Genomic DNA, 25,391 nt, shown 5'->3' on the forward strand with positions numbered 1-25,391 from the left:
GTAATGCAGCGTCGCTGAACCAAACCGTACAATTTTAATTTCCAATCCGCTAAAATCGCCTCCCGGTCAGATCAACCGTGTGGCCGATCCCCTTCGTAACGCGTGTAAGCGGTTTCACGCGCGAGCGTACTGAGAAATTATGTCTGCTTCCGGAACCAGACTCTGAAAAATTTACAGACCGTCCCGCCAGCTGCGGAGTATTTAGCTCAAAGACTTCTGGAATTTGCTGTGTCTCCAAGTATGACGGCAACAACTATTTTACCGGCGTAGCGAGCTCCGCCGGCACGCCGCCTAGAATGCTGTCTGAGAACGGTGGCATTTCATCCGACTTCGCGAAAACAATTCGCCGATGTCACGACTCCATCGTGCCCTATGACGGATTCCTGTGTAGAGTATGTCGACCGTTCAAGGTGTTGAGTGAGTGTGGATCGACTCGCGGAAAATGGTATCCGAGGAGTCCTTCTCTTATGTTAACATCTTGGATGATGTACGTAAAATTACGTTTCTTTTGTATTGCCAGGATATACAGGGTATCCCGCGATTCATGGCTAACTAATTAGGAGGTAATTCTACGTGTAAAAATGAGTCGAAAAGAAATGAATAAAATTTTTTCTTGCGAGTCTTCGTTTTTGAGAAAATCGAAGTCGAAAATTTACTTGGTACGTGTATATTCGGTACATGTCGACTTTATGCTTCTTAGTGTACACTGTTGTTTTGATTCTTATTTGTATTTAAAGACATAGTAATAACCTTGGTTGATAGTTTATCGTTTGGCTTATTGTTAGCATAATGTGAGGAAGTGGAGTATGTATAAAAACAAAATATTTGCTATTGCAATAGTTTTATTTTATCAGTTCATAAATTGTTGAAAGTTCTGTCCTTACAATCGCATGCATAGTTCAGTTCTTCGGATCAGATTATTATGGACGCTTTGTAAAGAATTCTGAGCTTGTGAAGATTCAAATGCGAATAATATTTTATTTTTTAAATCTGCTTTACTCCTGATTTATAGAACTAACCTGATTTATAGATAATAGAACAGCACGAACGATAAACTATTAACCAAGGTCATTACTATGTCTTTAAATGCAAATAAGAATCAGAACAAGAGTGTATATTGAAATGCACAAAGTCGACATGTACCGAATGTGCACATACCGAGTAAATTTTCGACCTTGATTTTCTCGAAAACGAAGACTCGCAGGAAAATATTGTATTCCTTTTTTTCGACTCATTTTTACATGTAGAATGACTTCCTAATCGGTTGACCATGAGTCGCAGGACATCCTGTATATGTAAAACATATCTATATCAATTAACTTCAAGTCACGTTTTTTGAGTTGCGATTCCGTTCCAGCAAGGGAGCGATATGATTTTAGTATACCGCTAGTTAGTTGTAAGACATTTAAATTTATATGAAGTAGTGTATAAATGTTTTATTGTATATTTAAGGAATACTTTACAGTAAGCCATTTAAAAACGTCAAATGAAAAGTACATTTCATTAGCGAATAGATCAGTCAGTAATATTTTCCAAAATCAGTCAAATTTTCAAAAATAGCCACTAATTAAAAGTACTGTATCCTGAAATATTTCTATAATATTATACATGTGATAACGCACCGTACAACCATTCCAACAATAAACCAGGGAGGCCTGTTAAGGAGAATAAAGAAACTAAAATTTCCCGAACGTGTCCAGTAAAAATCTGGTTAGCAGCTATCGAAAATCGCTGCAGAAATATATAATACTATTTCGATATGTCCAACGACCATTAAATCCTTAAAAACTGTTGACTATCCTACGGCCACGCGCAGCACCTATTATCCCTAATATCAGTAATCAACGTGTATTCTCCATCCCCATGAGGATTTTTAAGGATGAGCATGTTCTCCTACCCCCAGCAGTAAGTCTTCCCCCAACCGATTACTTGCCTTCGAGGAAGCTAGAGCTTGCGGGACGAACAGTCACTCTGTAACCATTAAAACAAACACAGTAAACTTATACTAACGAACTCGTCGTGTCACAAATATTGTGATTTTACTACCAACACCAACTCCTAACTAACCCTCACGACATTAACTTGTCGTCGAGCGCACCGATCATCGCGGCTTGATTCATTGATGCAGTCGAGTCGCTTTTGTGTGTACAGTATTATTACATACAATTTTATCTTATCTTCATTTTTTTGTTTACACGTTTACATTACTTTTGGATAAATTTTGTTTTATTTAGTATAAATCAACATGATATTCATGTATAAATGGAAAAGTGTGTATAACGTTACAATAGCTGCTCGACACATCAACGCTTTGTTTGGTTGATCAAAATACCGTAAATGAGTACGTCATTCCTTTATTGTGTGAAAAATTTCAAAATGAAATTAAAAGACTCGTAAATGAGTATTGTAGAAAATCAAGATGATAATAAATGAGTATTGAAGGCATGGATTGAAATACATCCAGATAAAACAATTCGTGAAATAAAGGAATTTGCCACATCCATTTCCTATAACAATCAACCGTAAAAAACAATTTTTAATTCTGCACAATAATGGAAAAGCATTTCGATCGTTCGATCATGTTGTGACTTAATAATATTGGATTTGTTAAAATTACGAACGATTTTCAGTGCAGTAGGTAGATATCTATAAATCTCAAACACATATGCATCGCACACACATAATAATTTGGTCATTAATAAAATAATATAACTGTATATAATTATAATCCAAGTTAAATGTGGATGAAACGAATACAGTAGTAAAATATTGTACTGAACTTGAAGTTCCGCGCCAGAAGTTATGCCGAAACACAGCATTAGTTAATCAAAAAAGCGTATTTTACTTCACGATAATGCTCTACCGCACTTATCGCAATTAATGATTCAGAAGCCTAAACTTCGAAATATATTTTACTTCGCTTTCCACAAACTCTCATTATTATCGTCGACAAATTTTCATTTTTTCAAGCGTTTTCAGTCATGTATTTGGAATAAGAACTTTTTCTATTCAAGAACACATGAACAACTTTTTTGTGCAATTTATTAGCAAACATTCAGAGATTATAGTAATGATTACTTCGGTTAATAAACGTTATTTAGGGAAAATGATTTGCCTGTCAAAGAGATTATTAAAAGCTGGACATTTCATGTGCTACAGTCTAATAGTTTCCCCAAAAATATTAGAAATATGAGAAACTAAAGATATAAACAATCCATAGATATTAATATTGACATATTCGTATCAGCAAAATTTGCAGCTTTCGATACTTCTAAACATGTCCGCACTTTCAATTACTCGAATATTTGAACACTATTAACGTTATATGCAAGCGGTGTCTCAAGTATAAAATATTATTGAAGCGAAATCACTGTAAAAATTCAAATAAAAATAAATTTGCGAACTTGTTTTAAAAGGGCAAACTAATATGTTTTCAAACATGAAAATTCATAATGAAAAGTCCATTTAATAAATTTAAGTGTTTCTGGCAGATTTTATAAATTGTTTTGTCAGTATGTTGATAATTGACAAACAATTTTTAGATATAATAAAATTAATTAAATGCACTAAATACATAGAAATTATTTAAAAAATCAATAATGAAAATATAACAATTAATAAAAAAATGTTGTCCATCCGTATTGATCTACTTTTTTAATGTTTACACTACAACAGTCTTTGAGAGTAACTTTAAAATTATTGAATAACAACATTTAATATTTTGCAAACTACCATACTTTTGCAAAACAACAGATATGCAGTTTTTTAAAGAAATCTGCATCAAAACGCGAAACAATTAATAAATATAACAATTAATAACACTGATCGATAGCAATGCAAAAATTTAAATGCCTTCAAACCACGGTAAAAACTGTAAACAACGTCAAAAACAGCGATTTGAAAAAATGGCACCTAGTATGTAACACCTAGGGAATTTGTAAACAAAACTCATTTTCATCACAAAAAATGAATATTTATGGAATTAAAAAGAATAAATAAACGACTTTTCCACTTTTTTAAACTTATGTTAATTTTTTTGTTGTAGACATTGGACATATGAATAGTACATCAAGATCATTACATTCTTCGTGAACACAATGCATTGAACATATTTTTTCCGATATTATCAATTTTGTAATTGCCTCCATAAAATAAAAATATAACATAATAATATGTGCGCCACGTATTCCGATAGAAAAATAATAACTATTCTAAGAAGAAAACAAATTTGCAGCAAATTGCTTTTGAATAATGAAAAACAAACATATTCAATGATAAATCATAAGAAAATAAAATTGTTTGGCCTATCTACATTAAGAAATTTGACTATTTAATTCGTCTTTTAAAAAATTTAACCTACTACCTAACACAATAATTCTTCACATTCAATAAGGAATTCTTAATTGATGTCCAACTATTAATATAATTGTTTTCTATAACTAATAAAGTGTGTCCCCATAGTAATTCACACATCAGACTATTTATTTTTCGAAATATTGTGTGTTCCATATTAGCTACCATCAGCATAATACATAATGATCACACAGGGTCACTTCGGATACGTTTTCTGTGCTAAATGCAAAGGTTAGTATGGGAACCGTGTTTTATGTAGCAATGCTTAATAATTACTTAGCTGAGTGAACGTTCGTCCATCAAACTGAAAAATTGAAAAGTATATCAATAATGGTTGCAAGTTGTTTACCTACTGAAAAACTATACATATAATTGAAAAAGAAGAAACTTCCAATAATAATAACAATTATTCGGTTTTATGAATGGTATCAATTCAAAGCATACGTATCGAAATTATCAAGATGAAATTAGACATTTAACATCTTAATATCTTTCCTTTAATTTGTGTCCTATTCACTTCAATAAGTCAAAGGCTCCAGAAATGAAAGTACGGACGAGAAAGGTGTAGACAAAAAATTGAAAACGTAGTAGATGGTTTAAAAAGTTTCGACTTTCATGTGATTCAATATGAAAGGCGAGGGAAAGGTGAACATTTAGAAACTAATCAATCGGAAAATTGTCCACATGTCTTTACAGAAAGGAAATAGTAAGTAAGAAATGATAAGTTGGCTGCAAGGAAACAGCTGCATGTTTATTAGATTGAAGTTCGGAGGCGGTGACAAGCCAAGTCGCTTTAGGTATTCCGTGAAATCGTAAACTGTGATAGATCGACGGAAGCGAAGTTTCTTCTACTTCGCTTTCTCAGCACCGGCAGGTTAACTTCCGGTGGGACAGGAAAACAAGATTGTGAAACGTCTCTCTTCGAACCTTTGGTTATTCGAGTTTAGACCGAATAGTCAAATTCGTCCTTTTGAATCATCAAAAATGTAATGCATGTTTTATGTATACTGAAAGAAGTTGAGCCTCTATGTTCAATTTGCAACTACTATCTATAACTGCAAAATTACAAGTGTGACAGATTATTTATTAATTCTAGAATTACCAGATGAGTCAAACTGACGCTCGTGGGGTTTCTTCTTTAACACTTCGTGAAAAAATGATTTTCTGAGAAACTATTACACAAATTGATTTAGTAACGTATAAACTAAAATTAGTTGATTGAAGCTTCAAGAAATACATTGTTCTAATTGGTATAAGAAAATTATAAAAAACTGTGTAGTCATTAGTATTTAATACCTAATTCATTCGTCAGACATGAAATATTTTCTATTTCTAAAAGATAATTCTTAAATAGGTCAGATTCTATTTTGATTTGTAATATAGTATTTATAGAGACCAATGGTAAGATTAATTAGATTAGAAGGAATCTAATCTTAACTATTTCCGTTTCTGATTGTGGGCATTTCAAAGACAAAGACCGTAGATACTTATAAGTGTACTACAACAGTAATAGTGTCCACATACTTCACGTTTTTTGATTTCCAAGTAATGCTTATAAGGTTCGAACATTATTTAACGAGGACGCAATACTGACCAACAATAATAAAATTTAAGAGCAACCGTATCATATCAAGGTATACCATAAAATCTTAGATATGGAAACTTGTAAATACTCATGGTGCATATTGAATTTGATTCCATTATAAACATATTTGCTAGACTCATTTACAGCGATCACAAACTTTCTAAATCTGTAGGGTGTTTCTACATTATTGCACACAAATGATAGGGTGTGTACAACTCACTAAATTGAGTAAAAGACCCAGGTAAACATGGGTCCAAAACTTAATACTTTCTGAGATAAAAATTGGTTTTGTTTAAAAAAAAATGTATGGGAACCGAACCGAGAACACAGAATTAATTCGAAAAGTATCAATGATACGAACAAATGTATCGAACAAGAGTTACAGAAATAAAATGAACAAGAAGCAAAGTTTTTAGAATATAGAACAACAAAGAACATAGAAACAAAATTTTTCGCGTAACACATTTTTAAGAAATTAGCATTCAAAGTTATCAAACATTTTCATTTTTACGGTTTGGAAATGTCTGAATGTCAGCATCAAAAATATGAAATAGAAACCATAAGGTTTTATTTAAGAATTATAACGTGACCTTAGCAGGACGTTTCAAGGTCACGTCACAAAATACATTTGGCGTTTAATACGGTCAAATACCTCCCACCGTAACATCTTGTATTTTATAGCTCGTAACTTTTGTTTGACTTTTTTGTACGTATCACTAATATGTGTCGAGATAATTCGGTATTCTTACTTCGGTCCCTGCACATTTTTTTCAAATAAAGCCTATTTTTATCTAGGGAACTATTGCGCTTTGGACCCATGTTTATTGGGATCTTTTTACTCAGTTTAGTGAGTTGTATACGCTCTATCATTTGTGTCCAATAATTTAGGAACACCCTGTATATACAGAGTGGGCTAGTATATATTAATTTTTCATTATCTCCCCTGTTTTTGAAGATACGCAAATACTTTATTAACCAAAGCTTTTTAGTATACAGAGAACTACAATATGGTAGTAATAGATTTTTTGGAAATGGAAAATTTTTTGACATTTTAAGGTTATTTTAATTTTTTTAATAGAATCATATGTTTCTCTATACAGTAATCAATGTATGCAAAACAGGATTTTGTAGGATGAATAATAAAATGGTGAAAACTTGGTTCGAATATTACTTTTTTAATCCGATGTTCCTCGCTTGGAGGTTACAGAAAGAATGCCCTGAGAGGGGTATTGCTTATTGTTAGCCAGAGGACCTTATTTTCTGCAAAAAAGTATTAACCTATGTTTGCCGAAAAAAATAACAATTCAAGGGATACTTCAACTTTAATTTCAGTAACGTTGTAAATAAGACAACTCTTTTGATATCATTTAACATGTATACAACATTTTAGTTATTATTGAATTTCTGTGGCCCCATATCTAACACTCTATCATTGCTTTTCTCTCACTATTATTTGTAACATGATCACTTACTGCGATTCAATAGGGAAGGTGTTCAAGGGCAAGTAAACAGTATTTGCAAACTGTGTTTGTTCGATTCTAACGTTCTAAGTTAAACCTTCGACGCGATTTATTTGCTCGTAAATAAGATCTTAACTGAACTCGTGACGATATTTGTATTCTTGTTGAAAGCTGCTGTCAGTTGATAAATACGAAAATATAGAAAATAACATCTAAAGAACTCAATAAAATTAACGTTGGAATATCTCCTAAATTATTGAATTTTCGACATACATAGCCTTAAAGTCTTCAAAAACCTTCTACCTTAAAAATAATTATTACTGCCACATTGTAGTTCTCTCTATACTGAAATACGTTGGTTAATAAAGTTTTTACATATCTTAAAAGAAAACAGGGAAGATGACGAATTGTTAACATTTACTGGATCACTCTGTAGATAATAATAACAGATAAAAGATACAGATATTACATATTCTATCAAATCTAATATATTTTACTTACAAAATGTTTAAACAAATGTGCACCATATGTTATGATTAAACTAAGGCTATTTAGTAATTTGTAATATACTTTTTTTGTGCAATCACGTTAAAACAGGTATTGAAGTAAATAAACTCATAGACTCTTTGTCCAATTTCAAATTCATTGAAGTTTTTCATAAAAAAGTGAATTTCTATCGGAACTTTCAAGAATCTATAAATTTTATTTCAAAAAAGAAAAATTACAAATATTCATGGATTCTTTTAATTTATTTTATCAGTTTTCTTTATTCAAACAAAAAGAAAAAGAAGTATTTTACCATTTGAAATTAATCATATGAGATGTGGAATGCAAACTATGTCTCTGTAGCAGAGCCAGCGGAGTGCAAAGCGTTAATGAAAAGTGGAAATTGCAACATCTACAGTCTAGTTTTAACTCAGACATAACAGCACGAATGAAATTAAACTTCTTTTGCAAACAACATAATATTGTGATAGTCATAAATATGGTGTATTATGCTTGAACAAAAGTAAATTACTTTTACATATGTTTTTATCTAAAGTCGTAATGCATGCTGTAATATGTACAAAATTCACGAGACTTGTTTAAAAATCTAGTAATTTGTCTCTTGTCTTAATCCTCATCTTGTCTTTTATAATTATGTTCAGAATATTGTAACTATGAAGATAGCTACTGAGACGAATGCTGATAACAAACGCGTTAATAACGAATTTCCAACTTATCGTTAAACTATCACATCCATGTGTAATACGGCAATTCGTATTCCAATAACACAACAATACACATAAACCTCTTTTTATGCCAATTTTTTTATGTAATTTTTTTTATAGTTATCAAAATTTATTATATGTATGAGTGTTCTCCGTTAAATGTAAATAAAAGTCGAATGATTCTTACGAATATAATATTGTTTTTTCTTCATTATTTTGCTTATATTTTAAGTTTGGAATTAATTTTCATTTTTTCTACGGAGTCTGTAGTTCTTCTCACGCGAATTCTATTTACGCGTAATTTTGGAGAACGTATCTATCGCGTAAAAAGAGGTTTAGGTTGTACTACGATTAAAGGAAAGAAAAAGGCCAAGAAGATGCAATCCCACCTTCGTTTGCATTTCCACTTTATCGGGCCCAAGAGATCGATCGAGGTTCGGTATCGGCAAGGTCTTGTATTCCTCGATAGTGTACGGTCTGTAAGCGAGGCTCTTCGATTTATTGCTGATCGCGTCCCGCTTAACCATGTCCAGGCCATGGGAAACGTTCGTGTCTTCTGACACGTGTTGATGCAACGTTCCGGCAGATCGAGTGGTCGTGACTGGACGATCGGTGAATTCCTCGATTAGACGACGGTAAAAACTGAGCTCGCTCTGATCGTCCCTCGGGGTGTCTGGTAAACACGTATCCTCGTCGGTGAGCTGCTCTTGCTGGCTGTCTCCGAAAATCGACAAGGTGGAGCCCTCCGGGGATCGGACGTTGTACCGTGGTTCACCTGCGAGCAACGAGAAACAGAAGATGCAACCTACCCGCGGCGTTTCCCGACGCGAACCGAATCCCTTCCGAATTGGTTTTCACGATGACGCGCTAGCAAGAGGCTTCACCCTCAAATTGTATGATCGGTTGCGCAGGAAACCGACATTTACTATTGGGCAAATACTTGATGTCTACAGTACAGACGCGAAAAGGATCTTTCGCTGTGTGCTTCTTTTATAGCTTTGATTAGTTACGCGTAATTGTATTGACGAATAGCAAATTAACATTGTAAGTGAGATGAGAATTGACCGATAGATTTGCATTTCTGAAGCTAGCCATCAAATAATCTCCCGACACTACGAAATTGATGTCAATCAGGAGGTAACGTTTATGGAATGTGACCTTTACGAATCCTTAACCCATTCGCATCGTTGGTATACACGTACACTCCTAGACTAGACTGTCAATGTATTATTTATAATCAATATTGCTTTATTATTATGTTATTGTTATTATGATTTATAATATTTACTTGCTTTTACATGTTCATCCTCCGCCGCTAATATGGACTATTCAAGGGCTGTCCACAATCTTATGTATTTCTTCGTGAATTCACCACGTTTTTAAATCTTTGAATTTTTACAGAACTCAAAACAATGAAAAATCAAAGACATTAAAAGAACCATATTGCCATTCTCATTGGTGAAAACTCATATTGCCAGCGAAGGATTAATCATTCAAAAATACTAGAAAAAAACATTTGTTAATAACGGAATATTAGAAATTTCAAGGAATGTATTAAGAAATCAATGACGTTCTTCGATGTTTTATATTTTAACAACTAGTGGATGATTCTTGTAGAATATTGACTAGGAATTTAAAAATTGAGTTTTCCCTATCACCCACAGTTTTTGAAAAATTCATTTTTAAAGGAAGGATTAATATTTTTAAACTTCAAAAATTATTTACATGTTAATTAGGAACGCCATGCAAAAGTTATTTTAAACAAACAATTCTATACACTCTTCTAAATAAAATGATACAGAGAATTAAAACATTATAAGTTGTATTTAAATATGCTTACTCTTGAAACGAGTCAGATATACACAAAGTTTTCCCAATATTTTTAAATTTATTTTGAAATTAAGAATAGTATTCCTCATTTATAGAGGAAAACTTCGAGAATTCTGTAACACAGATTTTATTTTCCATTGAGAAAATAAAACATATTTGCGAAAGAATAAGTACTGTCAGGAATTTTCAACGTTAACTACTTTACGCATATAATTGCACTAATTTGTTTTATTATTATATGTACTGTTTATTTGTAGTACAATTATAAACAAAATTAAATAAAATAATTACAAGTTAATTGTATAAGCGTCACATTTCTGTTAGGTGAAAAAAAGTACTGTTAAGATAGATTAGAATCCATCACAGTGATTAAAAATGAAACTGGCTAAATGTTATCTTATTCGAGTATCAATCATGTTTTTGAAGAAAAGAAAGAAAACAAAAGAAACAAACTATGTTACAAATTAGGTCAGTAAAAATCTGGAACATGCTGTGGGGTTAGAGTCAAGGGTAATACTGGTTTTATAAGAAGGTACAGAGATTCATCTCTAAATTCATCCTTCGAGAATACAAACAGACAAGCCAGAACATTTATAATAGAGATTCATACATTCGTCAGAGTTTTAACCAGTCACTTGGAAGATCGTTGATGTCATAGTGACAAATATGCGAGCTAGTAGGCTATGCGAACCATGCTTGGGGGTCAGTCCAACCCCTATACCCTAGAATCCCCACGGTATCAGACCCTGCAAACTCAGGAACAATCTACAAACCCTCGTATCCTCTCGCGTCTAACGTTTTAAAAATGATCGTCTTTCTGGGAGGGATTCTCTTCCAGTTGAAGCTGGCCAAGAAACGCGGGTCGGTTTCAAATTACAGAAAGATTCAACGCGTCCAAATAACAATAAAGCAGAACAGCGCAGCGTCAGCAAACAAGCGAGCCAGGGGAGGAAACAAACAAAAAGGACCGTCCTAAGGGGGTTGGCATGCGTTCTAATCCCCTCCGCGCAGTCCCCCAGCCCCCACTGCGCAGGTATATATATTACCGGCGTGGAAACGACATCTAATCACGTCCAAAGTAAACATCCTCGGAGAAAATTGCGTCGTTCCGGTGCCATTTTGAGCATCTTCGCGTAAACGCGTTACCCTCCCGCCCTCGGACGCCACGAAACTTTGTGTCGGTCACCAACCAAGAAGAAGGAACATCATCTCGTTCCGGACTAACTGAATCGTCGGCGATAAAGCTCCAAATAAGAACGCGGCATCTTCGCCGGTTGAATCCTCGGGGCGAGCACGTTGCCCAACTTTTTGTTCGGCTTCGTAGGTATCGGGTTTTTTTCAGGACGACTTCGTTTCGCCAGCAACGTTTTCGAAAAATGTTTACGGAAACTTGATGCTACTCTCTTATTGACGCTATCTTCTTCCTGATTTAAACTGCTTGCGTCCTAGAAGAAGCGAGATGGTTTTAAGCACGAATGAAAGGTTTCTTATTTGTCCTTTTACGGAATTTTACGCCAGTGTCAATACATCTTAAAAGACAACAACTGTGGACATCGCTATTTAGCGTTTGAACAATTTATGACAGGAGCTTACGAATAACTTCAAAGAAGAATGCATGAGATTCAACAAAATTTGTAGTAAGCAACGGCTGACGTAGAATAATTAACTTATTTTATTAGTTATTAATAGATTTCATAGTTATACATTTCATGCGTTACACACGTTAATAAGTTTCACTCAAATTACTTAACGATGTATTTGTTATTCATTTCTGAACTATTGTATTTACATTTGCGCTCTGGTCCCTATTTTTAACGTCTTAATAGTTTTTAAGTTATGTTACTTATCATGTTAATTCTAATCCTAGTTTCAGTCTTATTATCTGTAAAATATACACAGTATTTTAAATTTGATATGATATTTTCTGATATGATGGGTCACTCTCTCGATATTTCTAATCCTAGTTTCGCAACAGTAGCGATTATATTATATAACACGGCAATCTGTTATCACAAGTATATTATTTGATGGTATCAAAAGAAAATTGAAAAAGGCAAGCAAGGTTACTGATCTTGAAATGGAAAATATAACAAAACCCTCTATTTCTTTAACAAACAAAAAATAGATCTTTTTAAAAAATAGAATTTTTCTTAAAACTTTTATTTAGTCAGTATCGGACTTCAAATTCAACATAAATCAGCACAAGGCTTTCAGAAGACCTTATCTACTTGAAAAACTGATGAAACTACTGCCATATAATTATAAATATACATTTTGTGCCTTATGATTCTTTGTAATGACTATTCAGTATGTAATCTTACATTACTCCTTAATGGATCTGTAACGTCCCGTTTCTTGTTTTTAGACGAGGCCAGACGTCGTCGTAGACTCGCGTCTCCTCCCGCAATTACTGCATTCCTATTACTTTTTGTCTTTGTTTTTTTATCAATATCTGTTCCCGACGCGATTTTATTAAATCCGCTATCTGAAATTATTCCAAAGAAAAGATAAAATCAAAAGTCAGTCACCTGTATTGAATTTATGATTCACAATTTTAGATTTACCACAATCATACATTAATAAAGGCGATCTACTTCTTGGTCAGTTATAACCTGAGTTTATTTTATTCATATACTGTAAATTAAACTAATTGTAGACAGTTAAGGTTAAAAGTTAGACACCTCAAGTGACTTTTACGCTTGCCTTTTTCCTGGAGTAATTTATCAAGTGCAGTAATTGGTTTTAAACAAAGTGATGCATTGCAAGGTACGTCAATCAAGTGTGTGATTGAACCTAGGTTAAACCTGTTATTTTCATCTTGTGACGAATCGGGGCATTCAACTGCGACTTCGTTTGTATCTTCCAGCGAATCTGTCGAATAAACTGACATTTCAGCGACTATTTTAATTTAGCACGGAGAAACGCGACGAGTAATTGGAACACAATTGCTGTAAATCATATCGCGTGGCTGTAGAGGATAAAAAAGCGAAGAAGAATGTTGATTTCGACTCCTTTGTCGCGAAACATACTTCAAAGCAATTGTAATTTTAATGAGTTCACTTGGAAGAGTGTATCATTGTATATATCACAAATGTATCATTTTGAAAATGAATTTGGTAAGAAACTATAACACAAAATTGTTACGGGCGTATCAAATACAGGATGATTTAAAATTCTAAAGCGAATATTATAATCTTGAATAAAGGTCAACCAATTTTCGGAAAGTCTTCGATTGCTTTTATGGTATTAGGTATATATTCTTACATAATATATATTGCAATGTTATGTAAAATATAATCCTAATTGTATTTAAAATATATAGGCACTGTTAAGTACTCTTAGGTACGCATATAGCTAACATTAGATATAAACATTTATCTAGGCATATAATGAAAAACACAAAAAATCTATGTAGGATTCTCCTAAATTGAAATTACACATCGTATTCTGTAGTTTATTTATTTAAAGATTATGCGTTGTATATACGCCTCATTGTACAAGAGTTTATCGGTGGAAAGAATGCGCACCTATTTTGTCAGTTTTTATCTTTTTTTCATCTCATTTTCGATACTATAAGGCTGTATACAGACGAGCAATACGATACCGCTGCGATGCTACGGCGATTGTTTTGGAGTAACAGAGAAACAGAGCTCTTCTGTCTCACAAAAGAAGGACAAAAGAACTTTACCATCCATCTTTTCTTCATTTTTCTAAAATCGCACAGCGTTACCGGTGTGGCATTACACCGGTATCGTGTTGCTCTTACGCATACGAGCTTAACAGGTTCGCGGCTACGATTAAATTAGAAATACCATTACTGTGGACTGTGCTTTTCTTGAAATTGTTCCACTTGATATGTTATTCATATAATTTATACACATTTAAAATATGGTAAATAAACCAAACAAAACATTTTACTTAAATGTCATGTAAATATTTTACTAAATGTATATTAATATCACCATAACAACGGTATCCAACAACGTCACACATATGTGACGCGTGGTCGCGAACGTAGTAATTGGTTATTTGTCAATACGGTTATACATAACTAATCAATATTGTAAACAAAACTCATAGCGAGAAATTTCTCTTGGTTCTGTATCGCCCCGGAAATCATCTCCTGCACAACGTAAAGTAAGCAATGACAGTTGTGAGACTTTTTGTAAGATTTTAAATTTTAATATTTGATGATAAATGCAATTAATATTGTTAATGCGTTACCATAGTGGCTATTATGCCAATTATAACTTATATTAAACAAATTGTTTAACATCATGTCTGATTTCAATGACGGACTTTATTAAAGTGAAGAATTTATAAAATTGAACAATCGATTCAAATTTGGTAGACCGTCATATTAAGAACGTATAGTGTGCCATCTACAATGAAACGTTCGAAGTGTTAACACAGATTCATCATTACCACAGACGAGATGGTGTCATTACATATAATATAGAATTAGTAATGAATTACACAGCATGAGATAAAATGATACGTCATCCCAGATGTGTGCTTAGATCTGAATACGTACACAAGATAATAGATATTTAGTACATCATATTGCTGTACTTCCGAAAAACTAAAAAGTTCCGGTGGGGCTCAAATTTTGTAAATAACTTCATTTTGTATAAAAACAATGTTTTCGAGAGAGATTTTTGTTAATGCGAAGGTGAAGATGCAAAATTTTGTAAACAACTGTTTTATCATTCCAGTGTCACTCCCTGTAATTTTTGAAACTTTTATATTCCGACTGGTCTGATATTGCATTGATAAAGCTTCATTTTGCATACCAGACATGACGATTTTTGGTAATTCCGAAGTTAAGACACCGGAATTAATTAAGTTAAGACACAAAATTCTGCGAAAGAGCGTTTTACCATAGTAATGTTACTCCCTATGTTACCGTTGCAGTATTGGACAAGCAGCGTTTTACGATGCGTAATTTTTAAAACAGTTATTTCTGAAAACGTCAACGAATATTATACTGAAAATCGCAAATAAGGGATTAAGGAGCTGGAAATTAGTTTATTGTTTAACATTTCTCTCCATTTTTGGTTTCTTGATATGAGAATGAAGCGTCTTGAAACTTAAGTTTTAATAATAATTGACGCATCATAAACTCACCCTTGGTACCAAGTAGTCAATGACGAGTGAATAAAGGCCCAAACCACCCTCTGGTACCTCAATGTCTGATTTCCGCTATAAGGAGCTATAAGAGGTGGGCAGAGCCCCTTTCCTGTCAATGCTTTAACTTTATAATCTCCAAAAATTATTCTAGTCGGAACCTGCAGAATACTTAAATATTTATATTCACTGTATTTATACATTCTATTTGAATACTCTTATGTGAATATTTGTGATGATATGAAATGAAAAGAACTGGAATAGATCTTTTTATGCAATTACTAGAAAATATAAAATGGTAGGTAAGAAGGTAGGTGAGGTTCAACAGTAGAACATCTTATAGCTTACCGTGTTAAGACTATATTTAGGTGCACGGTCGGTAATATAGTTTCTCTGTCATTCTCATCAGCACTCTCTCTTTCTCTTTCTCACATACTCTCTCTTACAAAATATTAAATACTTACTATTGTATGTAATTTCATTTCACGTAGTATCGATATCGTAAAAAGTGATACTACAATGGTAAAACGTTCATTCGTAAAATTTTGCATCTTGACCTTCGCATCGTCAAAAATCCCCCTCGCAAACATTGTTTTTATGCAAAATGAAATTACTTGCAAAATTTCAGTCCCATTGGGTGTATCGAGTTTTCAGAAATTTCGCCCACCGTGTGTTGTACTTGACATTGTACGTAAAAACGCAAAAATTCAGTTTCCTGAAACTTGATTCGCGAATGTTAGGAAAGAAATGTAAATTCGGGATTCTTCTAGCGAATCAAAATGATGCGCCACATGTAAATTTTTAAATCCCCGTTAGTTCACAGGCAGTGTGAAACGCATTATTTTCAATTTTGGTTTAAAAGTGGTCCAAGCAAAGGCTTTAAACCCAAGCGAGACCGATAGAATGTTGTTACTTCAATCTGAGGGGTGTGATTTCATATGATTTCGTGATTTAAGATCGTATCACATGTATTAACGCGTATTCATATTTCTTGCCATAACATTTACAAACCCAGCTCCAACATACTGATTTTTTGTATATTTACGTACAATGATAAGTGTAATATATATCGTGTACTAAATAGGTATTATCTTCCATGTGTATTCAGGACTGAGCACACATGAAAGATGGCATATCGTTTTGTCTCGAACTCTATAGCCTCCAAAACATGTTGAACGTTAAATTTAGTTGTATATCCAACAGATGTTTAAAATATGTAATTTTTTAAAAGAATAAGTCCGATTGATCTGAACTGTTGTACATAGCTTCATCTTGTATAGAGACAATGTTTGCCAAAAGGAATTTTGGCGACTTGAAAGTTAAAATCCAAAATATTACGAAAAGCTATATACAAAATTTCAGTTCTAGCGGATTTAACAGATATTTGGAAGTACAGCCACAGACGATCCTGTCTTTCGCCAGTGGTATATACAACCATAGTACCGACAAGAGGTAACAGGATATATTGCAGTGCTTCGCAACCTTTTATCTTCCACGGCACAATAACGTTTTTTTTAACATTAATAAATTATCCAACTGTATTGCTCCGTATTAATTGTGAAAAAATCGTAATTAAATTTCTCTTGTAATAAACTTAAATGTTGTTGAGTCAGATCCAGAATTAATTGTTTGTTTTTAATCATGGACTTATAAGTCCTTTAGAACATTTCTAGAGAACCTTTTTGTAACTCTTTATATCAAAGTTCGAGCTTAGTTTTAAATCCCATTAATTTGTCGGAAAACGTCGTATAATTTTCGCTTCGACCTTGCATTTTTTTTATTCAGTTCAAGACCTTGTGGCAAGATGCGTCTTTATATATATATATCGAGTCAGGGGGTGAATAATGGAAATACAAAGCCTAGTGTAAGGGCAGAGTGCAGAGGACAGGATGAGTCAGTAGGTACAGGAGACTAGATAAGTAGGCGCTTGAATAGTGTGATTAGGATGTTTGTTGCCGGATGATTCTATGTGTTTATGGAGTGATGAGATGTTGCTGTTGTCGATGAGTTGATCTTACAACACTTTATCAGAAACTGTAACTGACGATAACATTGATTGCCTTTGTTTTCGCCTTTGATCTAATAGCCTAAGAAGAAATGCGGTGGTTTGAATTTAGATGGCGAAGCAGTCTACTGGGTACCATTGATTCGTTAGATAGCATTTCTCCGCAAATGATGCATTTCGATTTGGGTGGCGTTTCTTTATTACAACACGAAAATCCATATCGAATGTAATCTTCGTTATATTTTCTGTAAGAAAATTTGGCCCGTGTAACAATGTCACGAAAATGAGACACACGAGCCGGGGTGAACGACCCGGATGTAACTTGACGCCGAAGGATCAGTCATTCGATGAACTTCGGTCATCGGAAAAATGCGTCACAGCTCTCGAAGGTGACAAAAGATGTCACGGCCCTGAGCCGAAGTCGGGTCGAGGGGCACGTCAGTAAGAGCCCTGATTCCGAATCAGACATACGCACGCTCCACGCCTTGTAAAACAGGGACATTCCTGACGTAGTTTTTAAGTGTAATTCTAAGTTTATGCCTCTTGTCCATACATAGCCTTAGTTGTTTCCCTATTCTTTACATTTCTTTCCCAAATGTTCTGTTTTTTTTTACAGCGCCACTTGTGCTAGGTTCATTAACATTTGTCAGTGAATTCGAAAATTTTCCTCATAAATACTTGTCCATATTTTTTAAGGGTATAACAATAATATTACCAAAAAAGGCAATGTTCGGTGGGACAACGTCTTTATTTTTTCGCGTTCGGATAACGACTAACTGTTATCGATTAGGTAGATTTATTTACTATCCATCTACTATCTATCAAAAGTGCGTCGTTACTCGGACACAAAGGTGCCGACGCTCGAGCATACATACAATGTATGGGAACTACATATTTTTATTTTGTGTATAATTTCGACTCAAAGAAATTACATATTGGCAAAAAGTTAGAGAAATATTTAACTTAGAGAATTTTTTAACGTTGTAATTAAAAAATTTTTTTATTCTCTAGAAAACCATCGCAGCAGACTAGTGTACCGCGGCACAGCAGTTGTGGAGCACTGATATATTGGTCCACCAACGAAAGATAGAATAGATTGGACATTTTATGGAACATTGTGTCCAAAGATCTAAATATACACATGTTCATGTAATGTCATCTGTTACAGTGTAAATTACGCGTATGAATTGAAACTTATTCGAATAAAAAATTGCATTATTAAAACTTTAACGCAACATAACTAGTATATTGTTAACGAATATATAAAGTTTTGTTATTAATTCTATTAAACCTCCTTCTGCAATATGGACCATTTATGGTCCCGTTGAAAATTTAATTTTTTATGTAGTTTCTCCAAAACGAGGAAGTCAGACTGTCTGAGTTTACCATCTAAAAAATCGTATACCTATAATGATTATACACCCCAATTGTCGCTCTTCGTGATTAGTTCAATTCCAAGTTTTAAGAATGTTACGTACGGAGAACGTCTTTCGTACGAGCTTTCGGTCTCTAGCAGGAAGCACCCTATGCGTAACTCCCTGATCTTTCAGCTAAACAATTGTACCCTTTGAAATAAAGCAACTGGACTCGCAACTGCGACGGTGTGTCATACGGCTACTTCCATCCATTTTTCGGGGAATACAAACCCACTAATTTTTACTGCTTTTGGTTAAATCTGAGCGTTCTCAGACCCTGTATTGCCAGTGCGTCAACACCGAGCAAACTAGGTAAGAATTTTATAATCATTTTAACTCATCGCAACACTGAACACTTTTTAACCACAAATATACGAAATATAATTGAGTTATATTAGAAAACTTCATGATTCTCTAAGACCCTTAATTATCGTAATCCTAATCATTAAAAATCCTAATCAAGTGATTCAACGTTCCCACACAGGTACAATCCTACCGCTTGGATTGTATCGAATAATTACAATCACATAGTATTACGACGCCTACTAACAATTCTAGCGAGTTTCTGATTTCGTATCAGATTCGTTCGCGACAACGTACTCCAAAAAACAAAAGATTACTCCCACCTCAGTGGCTCCCCAATTTCGCATTGAGTTCGTCCACGAAGTTATACCATTCTAGCGGCTCCCCAATCTCGCATTGGGTTCATCCGCATCCTACAAGTCCCCGATCTCGCATTGGGTTCGCCTTACTTTATCCGACCTCCCCAGCGGCTCTCCAATTTCGCATTGGGTTCGTCCGCGAAGTAGCTCTCGATCTCGTATTGAGTCTATCCACAAGTTTCACTCTTCTGCAGCTACCTGATTTTGCATCAGGTTCAAGTGCGCGTAACTTCACACCTCAGCGGCTCCCCAATTTGGCATTGGGTTCATCCTCGTCGTCTTTAATCTTAGCAGCTCCCCAATATCGCATTGGGTTCGTCCGCGCACCTTACTAACTACCTGACTCCATATTGCCTGGGAATAAACCCAACCAGCCGGCCTCTCGCGCTGCTCGCGGCCCCAACTTGTAACAAGAAAATAAAAAGAATTGTTTTTCCTTCAATGGTTCATATTGTGGATCGCGCCAGTGAAAAAGTATATTGCTTGCAATATACTTATAAAACAATTTTTATTAGTCATATTGGCATCACGGCATTATACATTTTACTTTTTATATAACACATTTAGAGAAACATAAAATTTCTTATGAATAATGTCAATAATTCGACAATTAAAATAAAAATACAATATTGTGAGGTGCGACGCCTAAAGACGGATATCTCAGGTATACTCGGACCGTTTATGACCAGACCACGTGGGACTCAAATGGTTCGCAGGCGACCGATGATGGCTTGCAGAACCGTGCCTCGTGTCGACGGAATTAGTATTTAAGATCATTATAAGGCTTTTCGGGAACAGTGTAGTTTTGTGAATCGAGAGGAGCAAGACAGAGTAGACCAGTGTTGAACAATGTAGTACTGCTTAGAATTAATACGTAGTTACATACACCTGACCTTCGATTTACGGGGATACTTTTCACGCGAGCTTCTTTTTTATGCGGTAAATTGGAACACTATTTACGCTGTAGTTTTTAAGCGCGATCTCAATTTACGCCATCTGAATTTAGTAACAGCGAATAAAATATACTTTTGTCTTCTAAAATGTCATTATTATTATTTCTTTTGTTATGTTATGTGAAATAAATATGTATTTCTAAAACTTATACCAGCTTTTCTCTTCAATATTTTGTTTTCTCTTGTGCCGACAGGCTCTATTTACGCGATTTTCATTCCCGTAAAACGAACCCACGTGGAATGGATTTTCGCGTAAATCGAAGGTCAGGTGTAGTTTAGTTTAATTTTGCTCTTGCTGTATTCTATTTAAATAAATTACACTTACACATTTGTTTTCGCCAAACCTTTCAATTCCACTATATCGACAATATTTTTTTGTGTCTTAATAGAAAACATTCATTTTCTCCGGAACGAATCAAATTTTCTTCAGCAACAAATTTTTACGGAACATAATTTTACATGTTTTAAAAAATTCAATATGCATAATTATTTACCCTCAACTTTCACGTAATTATAAATCAGTAACAAAGAAAGAAAAATGTAAATATTGCAAAAACCAAAAATTGATTTAATCATATCATTGCTGATATAAAAAATACTAACTGTAAGAAATGACAGGTAGAAGATAGTGGTGGAAGATACCACGGAGATTGACTAACAACAACGTGTACTGTTACAAAAATACAAGAGTACGGGGTCTCGGGAAAGCATTGTGCGAAAATTGTTACAAGACTGTTGTTAATACTCGTGGTTACCGTAATGGTGGTCGAGTTTTGTTGAATTTTGCACGTGGTGTGCCGACTAATAAAACTTGTACGGTTCGAAGGACCACCCGATATGATCGGGAACAAAACTTAGAAAAGAGTACGGAGTAGGAAGTACGGATTACAAAGTATCAATTAGCAATTTCGATCAAGCACATAGCATTAGAGTCAAAGTCCACTTCACCTCCTACTCATTTCTAAGTTTTGTTCCCGATCATATCGGGTGGTCCTTCGAACCGTACAAGTTTTATTAGTCGGCACACCACGTGCAAAATTCAACAAAACTCGACCACCATTACGGTAACCACGAGTATTAACAACTGTCGACACCCTTTTCGCGGAAGATCAATCACCACCCTCGCGAGATCATTAGTTTTCCCTGGGAACGTCGATAGGAAAAGCACCTTCATCCTCAACTGTTTATTGCTCGTTGCAATTCTAACATCTACAGATCCATGACGAGCATTGGCAGTATTGTCGAAGGGCACCGTGCTTGGACGTTCGTCGACGTTCACACAGATCGACTGCCCGCACTTTCACCAACCCACCTGATGTTGCCATTGCCGAATCCATTAGACTCGTTTAGATTTGTCGAATAATAAACACACTTTGTTTCTGAAAATCAGCTTCGAGTGAAATTGTTATTCAATTTATGTCGTGTTTGGACTTATTTTCATTAGAAAATCATGTATGTTCGATTGATATAGCTTTCATCATGAAAATGTTACTAATAAAAATTTGAATTTAGCTAGTAATATATATAGGAAATGCGATGCAATGTTGTCTTTGATACTAGCCGACAACTATACCTCGGGGAGAACCGAATTGGATGACGCTCACTATCGTCTACTAATGAAGTTCTTTATCTTATGATTTTAAATTATGCACTAGCAATATGGTGAATCAATTGAAAATATTTTTCTGATAAAAATGAGTGTAAATATACCAGAAATCGAAGATTAATGAAGTTAATTTCGGTATTAATTTCACTCGAAGATAATCAACGAACATTACTTTGGGACTCGATGAATGTAAAGTTGGTGAAGAAGTTATATGAATGAAGTGGTAGTGTATATGATAGAATAATATAATTTATGAACGTTAAATTAAATTTAATATTTTAATAAATAATTATAACAAAATATTTCCGAAAACCTGATAAATTTGATTGAGCTAAAATTTTGCATGCAGGTCCTTTTTAGACAGAAATAATGTTTGCAAGATGGATATGTGGCGATGCGAAGATTGAGATGTAAAATCTTTCAAAAGATTTAGAAAATTTTGTAAAAAAGCGTTTTACCGTGGCAACTTCATTTCCTACGTTACCATTATAAACCAACGAGATCTCGTCGGCAGTGCTAATATAATTTCATTTTACGTTCTGTCGGCATCGTAGAAAGTGATACCACAATCGTAAAACACTTTATTCCCAAAATTTTGTATCTTACTTTCGGAATTGTCAAAAATATTTCGTGTAAACATTTTTCCTACTCAAAATGAAACTATCAGTAGAATATCACACCAATTAGAATATATAATTTCCAGAAACTGCAGGAAGTGACACTATAATGATAAAACACTTTTTCCAAATTTTGCATCTTAACCTTTGAATCGCCAAAAATCGTTGTCTTTAACATTGTTTTTATGAAAAATGAAGTCATTTGAAAAATTTCAGTTGTGCTGAAGTTGATAGGTGTTCGAAAGATTTTTACAAAACGCTCATAGTATTTGTATTAAAATAAGTTTGTTAGGCGTCAGAAATGCGCAACTGATACAGCTCCTCGTTATTCAAGTGATTCACGAACCGTGTGCGAGTTGTTTAAGTTAATGTGAGAGGTAGGATACGATTAGAATAACTTAAGATTTATAAACTGAAGAGCATACTGTATTGTATTTTAACATGAAAAGAAATAATCAGAATACAATTATTAATTGCGGGTACTCTCGAAGCTTTCGGTAGAATCGAATCCTTTTCAACTGTACCAACTCGATGATAAGATGGAAGTGAAGTTTTTAGTTTTCGAGGTTCTGCACATTTGCTTGTGTAGGGGCTCGCTCGGATCTTATTATTATTTCGTTTGCAGCTTAGAACTAACTTATTGACTACGCAAACGTCCGCAGACGTAACACAACCCCCCTTGGAGAGGACGACTTTATGCTGGAAAATGGTCCAAACGACGTGCCGGTGTGGGAGTTTCGGGGTGTCTGTATGTACGCGGAAGGTCCAAGTTCGAAGCTCAGAGAAAGTCTCTATAATGTCTAATGTTTGCATCGCGCACTTCGGGAGGGTATGGGGCTTTGGGGTAGCTTGCACTATCATTTTCGCAGCTGTATTTGACCTAAGATGGCATATAAAATGCTTCCAGAAACACTAGGTGAGAGACAATACCAAGTGCCGTAGTAGGTACATTGCTGAAATTAATTCATTACATTCCTTGTGCGTTCCAATCGTTGGTAGCACCCGTGTTTGGGAGTTAAGAGATAGGATGCGTTCTTATAGGTCATTGGGAGTTTTTAAAAACACGACTCCGTTCTTCTTAATGTGATGATAATTGGAATGCATTTAATTAGATGGACGACTTCCCCGGCCTAAACGGCCATGTAACCGGAGCCCTTCGTCAGGGTGGTTGCGACATCCCCCTGCGAGGTGGATCAGGCTTATTACATTCCTGCTTACACTGTCCAACACGATTTTTGTTTTGTAATAGTCACTAGATGATTCTTATAGAGTTCCTTGCCCTACATACGAATCTGAAAACCAAATTTCTGAGTCACCCTCAGTTTTCGAAAAACATGAGTTTTTGTAAGCACAGTCGAATTTGTGAAAGAAACAAGTGTTTAATTGGTGTATAAGTTGCAGTTATTTCTCTGACGTACGTGCTGTACTTCAGTTACTGCTGCGAACATTTTTTTGAAAAGAAACCAATGCGTTTCCATAACCCTTTTCCCTTTTGTTACAGTACTACATCCATTGGCGTCCACCCTGGGGGTAAGTTCGGTATTTTCTGTCAACAACGCAGCATTCGTCAACGCCCTTTTGTATTTGTCGAATTCTGCCTCTGCTTCTGTTGTCCAAACGATCGGTCTTTTGACCTTATTTTTCGCGTCTTCCAGATACTTATGACATGGCGCTTGGGTGGACGCTGCGTCTTTTATGAATCTTCTGTTAAAATTGATTATACCTAGGAAACGTCGCAGTTCGCTCATGTTCCTGGGTTTCGGATACCGTACTATTGTGAGACACACCTGTCATTTAGCTCGGGACCGTGAAGAAGTCTCGATGTAAACGCAACGGGTCGGTCGTAGTCTATCTTCCCTTGCCTTAAAACTACACCGACCGCGTAACTGAGCGCGTCGGTGGTGACATTAAACTCCTTTTCGAAGTCGGGATATGCCAAGACGGGCTCTCTGCATAGAGTTCCCCTCAGTCTCAAACGCGCGCGCCTGGTTCATTCCCTAAATGAATGTACTGTCCTTTTTCAAGAACATTATTAAGGGCTTTTGAAATTTGCAAAAGGAAATCTATAAAACGCCTGTAGTAACCGAAAAGGTCCAAGAACTCGCGAACATTCTGAACATTCTTGGGCGTGGGGAAGTTTTTCACTGTTAATACCTTGTCGTCGCAAGGGTGGACGCCGTCCTCGCTAATTCTGTTGTAGGAAGGTATAATGGTAATCAATAACTATCTACGAGTGTTCGTTTTCAGAGTATTTTATTTACAATGCGTTATGTATAAGTCTGTACCGCGATACGATAGCAATAACAAACTGTACAATAACGTGAGTAGTGACAGTAAAACACGTATCTATCCGAATCCTGTCAGTACGTTATCTGAACTCCGCGGTTGCCACGACCTCCACCTTATAAGGAATTTTTCCTTCCTACTCTGCGCCCTCAACGCGTTTCTTCGGAGAGAGGGTAGTTGTTAAAAAATGCTTTTCGACTTTCACCAGTTGACGAAGTTTAAGCGGATGCCTCACTCGAACACCTCGAGCAGCAGCTCTTTTGTCGATCCAAAATTTATAG

General features: G+C 34.9%; 1 protein-coding gene across 1 annotated transcript in view; it reads right to left on the reverse strand.

Moving 5' to 3' along the window:
• LOC116428804 (uncharacterized) overlaps positions 1–24,572 on the reverse strand; it is a 39,350-nt gene extending 14,778 nt beyond the window's left edge. The window contains exons 1-6 of the mRNA XM_031980916.2: positions 24,243–24,572; positions 15,567–15,727; positions 15,233–15,300; positions 12,761–12,924; positions 11,665–11,884; positions 8,999–9,384 (exon numbers count right to left, since the gene is read on the reverse strand). Of these exons, the coding sequence (XP_031836776.2) occupies positions 8,999–9,384; positions 11,665–11,884; positions 12,761–12,924; positions 15,233–15,300; positions 15,567–15,727; positions 24,243–24,572 (1,329 nt within the window). The remainder of the gene's footprint in view (positions 1–8,998; positions 9,385–11,664; positions 11,885–12,760; positions 12,925–15,232; positions 15,301–15,566; positions 15,728–24,242) is intronic.
• Between the last annotated feature and the right edge of the window lie 819 nt (positions 24,573–25,391).

This window comes from Nomia melanderi, chromosome 10 (genome assembly GCF_051020985.1).
Source record: "Nomia melanderi isolate GNS246 chromosome 10, iyNomMela1, whole genome shotgun sequence".
NCBI classification, from domain to species: Eukaryota; Metazoa; Arthropoda; class Insecta; order Hymenoptera; family Halictidae; genus Nomia; species Nomia melanderi.